Source organism: Zonotrichia albicollis, chromosome 5, assembly GCF_047830755.1.
Source record: "Zonotrichia albicollis isolate bZonAlb1 chromosome 5, bZonAlb1.hap1, whole genome shotgun sequence".
NCBI classification, from domain to species: Eukaryota; Metazoa; Chordata; class Aves; order Passeriformes; family Passerellidae; genus Zonotrichia; species Zonotrichia albicollis.
In genome coordinates, this window is record NC_133823.1 from 73,646,017 (window position 1) to 73,655,630 (window position 9,614).

General features: G+C 49.6%; 2 protein-coding genes across 2 annotated transcripts in view; both read right to left on the reverse strand.

The window, feature by feature from the left end:
- FRAS1 (Fraser extracellular matrix complex subunit 1) overlaps positions 1-281 on the reverse strand; it is a 102,136-nt gene extending 101,855 nt beyond the window's left edge. Inside the window, exon 1 of the mRNA XM_074542107.1 lies at positions 15-281. Within this exon, the coding sequence (XP_074398208.1) occupies positions 15-108 (94 nt within the window). The 5' untranslated portion in view covers positions 109-281. The remainder of the gene's footprint in view (positions 1-14) is intronic.
- Positions 282-1,549: 1,268 nt separating this feature from the next.
- Positions 1,550-9,286, reverse strand: MRPL1 (mitochondrial ribosomal protein L1). The gene is made up of 9 exons (XM_074542125.1): positions 9,126-9,286; positions 8,877-8,982; positions 8,034-8,289; positions 7,767-7,850; positions 7,363-7,434; positions 7,071-7,182; positions 6,539-6,639; positions 5,241-5,322; positions 1,550-4,596 (listed from the first exon to the last, which is right to left on the reverse strand). The coding sequence occupies exons 1-9, from the start codon at positions 9,157-9,159 to the stop codon at positions 4,433-4,435; spliced, it is 1,011 nt and encodes a 336-aa protein (XP_074398226.1). The 5' UTR covers positions 9,160-9,286; the 3' UTR covers positions 1,550-4,432.
- Positions 9,287-9,614: the final 328 nt, after the last annotated feature.

A 9,614-nucleotide genomic window follows, 5' to 3' on the forward strand; every position in this document is an offset into this window, starting at 1 on the left:
GGCGCGGGACTCACCTGAGGCGGCATCGGCCAGCGCGGCTCGGAGCAGCAGCAGCAGCAGCGGCGGCAGCAGCAGCACGGCGGCCCCGGCGGCGCTCGGGGCGCCCATGGCCCCTGGCGGCGAGCAGCGAGCGGGGAGTGCCCGCCGGGCCCGCGGCAGGTGCCGGGACAGCGCCTCGGCCCCCGCCCCGCCGCCAAACTTCGCCCGCAGACAAAGGGGCAGCTCCGCGCCGCAGCCCGCCCACCCCCCGCCCCGCCCCGGGCAGCGCGGCGCCCTCCTTCCTCCCGGCACCCGAGCCTCTCCTCCTCCTCCTCCTCCTCCCACTCCCCGGCACCTTGCGCCGGGGGGGCAGAGGATTCCGGCTTCTCCTCCCCCTCACACCGGCTACCTGGGCATCCCGCAGCCCGACCCAGCCGCAGCAGTGCCGGGATCAGGCAAAGCCAACGTGTTTGTGTGGGACCTGACCCCAGTGACTCGATCCATCCCGGTGGCTGGAAGGGAGAGGTCACCCTCTCAACCCGGGTTGGAAGCTTCCGATTTGTTGTGTTTTGGGTGTCGGTTTGGGTTGTAGGATTATAACGAGAAATAGCAAAGCCTAGTCTGTTTCCATGTCCATTTCTTCTTGGCTTGCACACACACACAGTACCATGTCCATTCAAGAAAAGCTTCCTCCAGCAGTGCGCACTCAACACTTCTCAGAGCCAACGTTTCCAAATCAACGTTTGGCTCCTACAAGTCACAGGATAAAGAAAAACAGCCCCAATTTGAAGTTACAGCCATTCCAAACCCCAAATTAAAATGAACTTGGAAAGTGAGTTTATTTTTACTAGTCTGTGAATTAAATGTTATTTTTTTTCCCCTGCCAATTTCAGCGTTCCTGCTTTATAGCAGTACCCTGGTTCCCACACAGCAGTTGGTTGCACAGGGCTGGGTTGCTGCTGCTGCCTTCATCTCCTGCTTACCTGATTAAATGCAACGATGGCAGCTCAATTTGATAACAATTCCCCGTGGTAACTCCATCTGCTCACTTTTGATTCACTTCCTAATGATTCTTTAGGGTTTTTTTTCCTCCTCAGGACTGCATGCCTTCAATCACTGTGCCAGAATTCCCACAGCAAAAAACACACAAGCCCCAGGTCCCCTCTAACTCCTCAGGTGAAACTCTGGACAACTTGACCAAACTCAAAGAAATGCCAGCAAGAAAGAACAGGTGCAAATAATTAAAACCAAGCACACAGAGCGTTCAATAATTTCATATAGAACAGGTGAAAATAATTAAAGCCAAGCACACAGTGTTCAACAGCTTCATACAGAACAGGCTTCATATAAATGTGTCCGGTCCATCTTCTCACCATTTTTGTTCTTCATCTTCCTGCTGCTGTTCTTTAGGCTTTGACAACTTGTTTCCCTAGTCCAGCTACTGCCCACTCCTCCCTATTTCTCCCACCTTCCCTCCTGCCGTTCCCACAACACTGCTCCAAAGACCCTGTTAAAAGCCAGAACTCCAGACCCATAACTTAGGTAATTTTTCAGATTTTCCCTCTAGCAAGCACTCATTTCCAGCATTTCTTAAGTTTAGCACTCAGTGCAAAAGACCTGAAATTTTCAGAAATTCAAAGTTTGCTAAAGTTTTGTCCTTCACATCCTATTGAACACAAAAGCAGCATTTCTGTTTTGAGTCTACTTACAGATTAGCAGCAAATAAAATTATCAAATAAGCTTCAGACTCTCTCAGGAGAAATATGAGATCGTTCAAAGGCTGAAAGCCTGAAGGGTACAACTTGCAAAGCACCGATGCAGCTGTCAGCTGCTGCCACAGATCTTTGAAATAATGGCACAAAAAGTCACTGGGGTTGTAGAAATGAACCACTTTTAGCCTCCCTTTTACCAAACCTCTAGGCAGAGGTCAGTTTTCTGCAAGTTGGTGTGAAAGAGCCATTCCTCCACTTGGCAAATCCCTGGCTGAAGAGATTGAGCAGACATACCTTGTGTTCCTGGAGAGCTGGCCACGTGCTGGCTCACACTTGCACAGAACAGCTGGACAAGCATGGCTCTGAGAAGGATCCACCTCTGGCAAGTGAAGTTGTCATCATGTGCATTCCCCACTTCCAGAACCCCTGACACTTAAATATTTTTCCAGCTTTTAACTGGGTTTTTTACAGTTTTATTAATATTCCTTTTTAAAATCCATGAGATTAGCCCACAAAAACAACATGGCATGGCAGGGTCACCACGTGTGACCTTCACCCAGCATCTCCCAGTACCTGACAATTTGGGAAGACTGGCATTTTCCTGTTGTTTTCCAAGCAGGAGACACACTGACACTTCTGCCTTCATGTCCTGGTGGGATGAAGCCTCTAGACACCTGCAAGCTGAGGTACTGACAGAAATAACTGCTTGGAAAATTATGTTTATCCCTAACAGCGTTTTCTGTCAGCCTCAAAAGCTTTTTTCCCTCCTCTGTCCTACTTCAGTCAATCCAACTATTCCCACACGGGCAGTTTTGGCTACAGCATTAGCCTCTCTCCCAGAGTCTGGCAAGACCAGTGGTATTGCAGAACATGGATAACAAAATCCTATTTAATCACTCAGAACACTCATCTCAGCACTAAAAACCTGTCAGCACTGGTGGCAGCTGCACATCCCTGCCCTGCTCCTCCAGCAGTGGCACAACTCCCATGAACTCAGCTTGACCCGCAGGGATTCCAGGTTTTTTGGAGTGCCACAAATTCCCTACAAGTCCAGGTTGGGGCTGAGTGTCAGCCCTGCACTCCCCACAGCTGCACACAGGCTCCCAGGACAACTTCTTCCTTCTTTGGGCAAATGTTTCTGTTTCGCTGAGCTTGAATCCCAGCTCTTCTCCTCAGTTAAACTAACAGCAGGGCCACAAAAACAAACCTAAAATCCCTCATACATCATCTGCAGGGCTAGAGGTGCTGCAGCACTGCCTCCATGCTCAGTGGGACAATCATAGGGATTTCTAAAGCCCAAGAACCACACGTACAAGTCCCACTCTGCCTGTCTGGGGACTCTGCTCATTACAGAGGAGCCATCTCTTGGTGATCATCCCTTCCATCTCTCCCCTCCCCATGCCAATCCAGCATTCCAGGATAAAAAGAAGTCCCAAGGCACTCAACAGCTTGAACAGCACTGTTCCAGCATGGCACAGAGCAGGGGCATTACTCCCTCAGCAATCAGGAGCACAAGTTCAGAACTGCACCTGAAAACTTGCTGAGCCCACCAGCTCCTCCTCTTGCCCCCCTGACCTCCAGAGGCCCAGACTGCCTGTGTCCCCACAGCTCTGAGATTTTCCAAGTGCAGATTCCTGCAGGAACCTTTGTTATTCCATGCTTTTATTCTCTGAGAGCACACTCAGCAGTCTGAGAGCTTCTGATTTAAGCTCACCTGTGCATTTCTGCTTAAGCATCACTTTTTTTTTAAATCCACCCATCAAAGAGGGCAGGCCTATCTTTTCCCAAAATGGACAGTGAAGTCTTGGAAATAAGCCAGGAGAACAGAGAAAAGATAAATCTATTCAGATAATACCACAGGCTTTGCTTTTCTACACCAACAGCTAACTCACATTCAAATTTTGGGTCGCAAACACCACACAACCACTGGAATGCCTCATAACATCCCTTACATGTGTAATTCCTAAGCAATAAAGATATCCCAGTGCACTGGCATTGCTTTTCCCACTTGCAACATGCAAAGTCTTTTAAGTCAGTGTGAAACCTTCCTATACACACCTCAAAGGGAATTTTTGGATCAAACTCTGAGCAAAGCACCCCACACACAACCAAAAATAATCAGCGTGGCCTGGCAGGAATTGGTCACCCTGACTGACAGCAGCCAAATGCTTCTGATGGGAGCTAAAAGAACTCCCATGCAGCCAGATCCCAGTAAGCTCTTGGAAAAAGGAGGCCTGCCTCCAGTAGCAGGAATGATTTAAACCTTTCCAGATCTGGACCAGCTCATCCCTGTGGTAAACAGCCAATCCTTTCTGGGACCATCTTACATTTCGGGGTGCAGCTTTACGAACAAGTGTTCAGCAACAGAACCCCCCAAAAAAAAACCACTTCAGGAGAAATTCCAGGCAATTCCAAGGCCTGCACAGGAGGGAAGGCCGGGAGCGCCACCTCCTGGAAAGAAAGCGGAAAACAGCGGCAAAGAGCCGGGTCTGCAGCTGGTATTCCAGAAAACATGGGAGCAAGGTGAATGCTCGCTCCCCTCACAAAACACGGCCGGTTCTTCCTTGGGGGAAAACACTTGCTGGGTTCTGACAACAGGCTCCTGCTCCTGACAACCTTACACCCAATTTAGACATGAAATACACAAGCTGCATTTATTTTTTGTTCTCACAGAGCATGATTTGAGTGACACTTCACATCTGCTTCCCCAGCTGGAGCGCCAGGCCCACACGGAGAAGACGTCAGGTACTAACGGATTCCTGGACAGGTTTTTGCTGATCCTCATCAGCTGCATCTTCTTCCTCTTTCTCCTCTGCTTTCTCCACCTGAGGTAGGATTCCATCGAGGTTCAGCAGCAAGCCTTCACTGGTGGAGGATCTGATAACCAGCCTCTGCACAATGGGATCTAGGAACACAAGGGGCACCACCCAACTGGTCACTCCACCCCTTGCCATCAAGGCAGTGAAAGAACACCACCAGAATCAGGCTTGACACTCCAAATCAGCAGAAAAGCTAATCCTCACTAAAATGGGCTGATGTACATTGATTTAAATTCATTTTAAAAAATAATCAAAACAAAGCATTCCTTTCTCCACCTACTTTATATTTCAAGTCAGGTAACCCCTTATAGTTTTTATTTGGGCTTCTCAAGGCACGTGTACTTGGCTTTTGATGGTCTGGTCTCTGCAGCTACTCTGAGCAGCATCACTGGGAGAGAAGCAAGATCATTCTTCTAGCAGACATTAAGCAAGTATCGACACAAAAAAATGGGATTTTGGCTTACACAAATCTCCTCGCCTAAAATTATTTCAGGAATCACCATTTCCTGTCCAGCTAAGCAGATGCCCTCTGCTTAAAGGTGACTTGATTATTCCTTTGGCTAAGAAATTCAAATTAAAAAAAAAAAAAAAAAGGAAAGAAAGAATCAACTTTCCCTTGGAGGAGCAGGAATTTTAGAGATACTTGGAGAGCAGCAAGGTAACTGCACGACTCCCCAGTAAAGAACACCCATCTCCCACTTGGGTTTGCTGCAGCCTGAACAAACCTTACCAAAATTGGATGGCTTGAAGGTGCAGATATCCTGGATAATTGTTTTCAGGTTGGCAATGATGTGCTCAGTGGGCATATCCAGCTGCAAAAGGACAGTGCCGAGTTAGTCATGGTGATGATGCCTGGAGCCCAGGAGAATGGATCTGACAGCACTGCTGTTGATGCTTATTCTACGTTTGGATAGGTTTCCTTTCTGTGAAGGAGTGAAAAATCCCATCAACAGCCTTATCCAAATGCTGATTTGCTCACTCTTCTCCCTAGTTTCACTCAGGACACGAAATTCCCAGGGCTTTGTAACAACATGGAGCTTCAAGGGCTGAAAACTCTTAAAAAACAACTCTTAAAAAACAACTCTTAAAAAACCAACATATACACAAGTGCTTTTGCAAAAACCTCACTAAAATGAAGGAGCTGTCAAAGGCCACAAAATGCATCAGCACCTAGAACTGGAGGCATCAGGAGCTTGAACAGAATGAAATCCATCAAAAGAACCAACTCATCAGCTCCATGATGAAGACAGGTCATGCTCAGAGGGTTCTAAGCACTCCAAAATAGTTCCCAAATGAAGATGCCAGCTTCCCACAGTAAATCCTTTAGTTCCCTTCTTATTTCTTAACTAAGTCAGACTCCTCCAACAGCAAGGTCAAGAATTCCAGCTACACACAAAACTACAGACAAGGAAGCCCCTGGAATGCCCATGCACAGCTCAGAGCAGCTACTGAGAATTTATAAACTCATCTGTCTCCAGCACTGCCAGGCAAAGCTCCAGGCACCTCCTACCCTTCCTGCCTGTGCCAGCCTCAGTTAGAGGAACACCAAACATCAGGCAGGATTACAAAGATGCAAACCAGAAGGAAAACAAAAAAACCCACCAGAGCTTAGGGCAGAGAAAATGAATAAATAAGCCAAAATTATTTTCTGTTTCAAGTAACACAAACAGTTCTTGCTTCCTACTCCAATCCAGAACTACAGTTATCAAAATTAGAATTCTTTAATTATTTTGTTAAAGCAAAGACTTTTTGACTCTTCTGCATATTGACCATGGACTTACAAACCCATAGTTTATTCCTTACCAAAAAAAACCCCAAAAAAAACCAAAAAAAAAACAAAACCAAAAAACCAAAAAGTTTAAAGCCAGCTGAAGATGCCTCACAACAAAAAGTTTTATTTTCTCCAGAGGTTAGTGAAAAAGTGGTCAAAAACTTTGAGAGAGAGGTTGAAGAGATGTTTTTTTCCCCTCTTTGAATACTACAGTTCTGCTCAGGGCAGCAAATGTAAGAGCTCTGCACGCAACTTACTCTGGCTATCCTTGTCTTGATGACGCTCTCGTCCTCCACCGAGTACTCGTGACATTCCCTGAAGAACTGCACCATTCTGGGAATGTCACTGCCCAGGGAATCTGTTCAGAAACAAAACAAAAGAAGCTGTCTGAGCAACGCTTATTGGCACAGAAGGGTGTGGCACCAGGAAAGAGATCATTCAATCTGTTCATTAAAGCAAACACCAGTGCAAAACACAGTTTCACAGAGAGGACAATGGTGCCCTCACTGAGATCACAGAAACAGTCTCCCTGTTCCCTCCTTCCCCTCTCAGCAGGATCAATAAGCATAAGGGCACCTAGCAGCCAAATGCATCTGGGCTCTTATCCCAGGTTTGCCTGTTGCAGGAAAAAAGGGATCCCTAAAGTTCCCTTGACTAAGGCAAGTGGTGCAGCCACAACCTAACTTCCAAAGTAACCCCACATGCTGACAAAAACCATTCCAGGGGCACCCCCAGGGCTCCAGCTCCCTCAGGAACTGCTAAAAGCTGCAAGCAAGAACTGCTCCTTACTTCTCTTGGTGCTGGGGTACTTCTTCTTCAGCTTGTTCCTCAGGGGGATTAACTTGGGGATGATGGCAGGGACAGCCACGTAGAAATCAGCCTGGATTTCATCCTCCAGGATCTGCAACAAGCACAATTCCACTCCTTGCATTCAAGCTGGTTTATAAAAGGGTCCAAGCACAGAAACACATCTCTGTGCCTGCTGCCTCCCAGCCAGAGCTCACTGGACATCAGGCTTCCTCCCCTCCTGGCTCCAATTTCAATTAGGATTTTTATGTAATTCTTTAAGAAAAATACACACCCATTTGACTAATTCAACTCCTCCCACGATGGCAGCCCCGTGCTCTCGAGCTACCTCAGCTTCCTGCTCATTCTGTTGAGAGAAAAAAGGAATTAAAAATAAAAACAGCTGCACTGCCAATTAGCTGCCAGCAGAGCTCAGGGAGAGAATTCCAAACAATTCAGTCCAAAGAGCCACCAAATAAACCCATGGCACCCCTCTGGGATCATCCCACAGAGAAAAAATGATTCATTGGCAAAGGACAGCTGCAAGAGTGTGCTGGACACCAAAACCCATGGAAATGAAGGAATTCTGCCTCACCCACCTCTGTGAGCACAAAACCCCATGAAAATGAAGGAATTCTGGCTCACCCACCTCTGTGAGCACAAAACCCCATGAAAATGAAGGAATTCTGGCTCACCCACCTCTGTGAACACCAAGACCTTGTTCACCTCATCCGTAAAGCGATGGGGGAGAGCGACACCGCTGGAAAAAGGATCCACTTTTTTCTGGCAAAGGAATAAAAAAAAAATTAAAGCAAACAAACAGAAATTAGGACTTGAGTGTAAATTACATCACCACAGGGAGTTGGTCCCCTAAAAACGAACAACAGAAAATGCAAACCAGGTGAGGGACTGCCCTCAGTCTGAGCAGCCCCAAAGCCTTCAGGAGTGCCAGAACTGCCTCCCCACCTTCTTCTGCAGCGCCATGTCCAGGAAGACGTTGATGTACACAAACTGCTTGGGGTGGGTGAAGTCCAGCTCCTGGAACCTCTTGAGCATGCCCACGGCCTGCTCCAGCCCATAGGAGGGTCTCCTGTAGAGCCACGTCAGGTACACGTCGTCCACGGGCTTGCTCATCAGCGGCCGCCTCCGAGGGAGGGGCTTCTCCTTGGCCGCCTCCTTCGCCTTCTCCTGCCGGCTCCTCTTGGCATCTTTTTTGGCAGCTCTAAGACCAAAAAAAAAAAACCCCAGGCACATTGTGAGGTCATCAGTTAACGTATTTTCACAGCACTCTGATTTTATAAAGCAAGGTTTTCTCCTCCCTCTCCCGTGGCATTTTGCATTCAGTTGAACACCCAATTCTCATTTTCCTCCCTGTTTTCAGAGGGTATCCAGGCAAGGAAAGTAATATTAAAATAATAACTGGACCCTCCATCCCTCTGTAAAGAGTCTGCAGCACTTGAGAACACTTCATTCTCCTGTCTACTCTTGCTTTTCCCAGCCACGCTGTTATTACAGAGACGGCAAATTAAACAATGAAAATCCAATTAAAAGACGGGAAGGGTTTCCAACAGACTCCAGAAGCTCACCAGCTTTCACTCTGACATGCGACCCTGCTACATCCCGCAAAAGCACAGCCCAACACCACAGCCTCAAGCTTTCCCTGTGCCATCAGCACAGAAAACATTCCCTGCGAGTGCAGGCGGTTCTCCGGGAGCCTCTGAAGGTCAGCCGGCTGTCGGAGCAGCCCTGCGGACACCAAACCCCCCAAACACCCCCCAACACCTCCCGGGACGCCGGACCCGCACTCACTTTGCTGCGGCCGCGTAGGGCCGGGCGGTGGCGGGGCTCACCGCGGCGGGGACGGCGAAGCGCTGCTGCAGCCCGGGGAGGACCCAGCCGCACCGCGGGGCCAGCGCTGCGGGGAGAGAGCAAACACCGCCTCAGCCACGCGCCGCGGCCCCCGCACCCCCGACTCGCCCGGACAGGCCCCCCTGCAGCCCCTCAGGGCCGCGGCAGAGCGGGGCAGCGCCCGCGGCACCCTCAGCGCGGCCCCCTCACCTCGCCACAGGCAGCAGGCGCTGGGCGCCGCCATTTTGCCGAGCCGCCCTGGTGCACCACCGGAACCGTTCCCTGCGGAACTCGTTCCCCGGGACCGAGAAGAAGCGTTCCGGCGGCCCGCAGACCCGGGCCCTTTAGCGGTGTGCCACCTAGCGCCGTCCCCCCCCAACCCGCCGCGCCCGGGCCTATCGTTCCGCGGGTGCGCGAGTTCCGCTGCCCCGAGAGAGGAGACCATTACCCAGGGCTGGTCAAAAGTCCTCCAGCTCGCTTCTTCAGTGGCCTCAGAGGGGCCTCAGGGCGAACCCAGGTTGTTTCGTAGCGCTGCAGGCCTAACTGGTCCCCCTTCCCTGAAGCAACATGGTGGCGGCTCCTGAGGGCAGTCAGAGCCGCGGCCCTCAGCCACGGGAGCGTTGACACCTGTTCAGCCACGGCTGTGTGCGAGAACATTGCCTGCTGCAAGACACGTGTAATTCCAAAAAAAGATTTTGT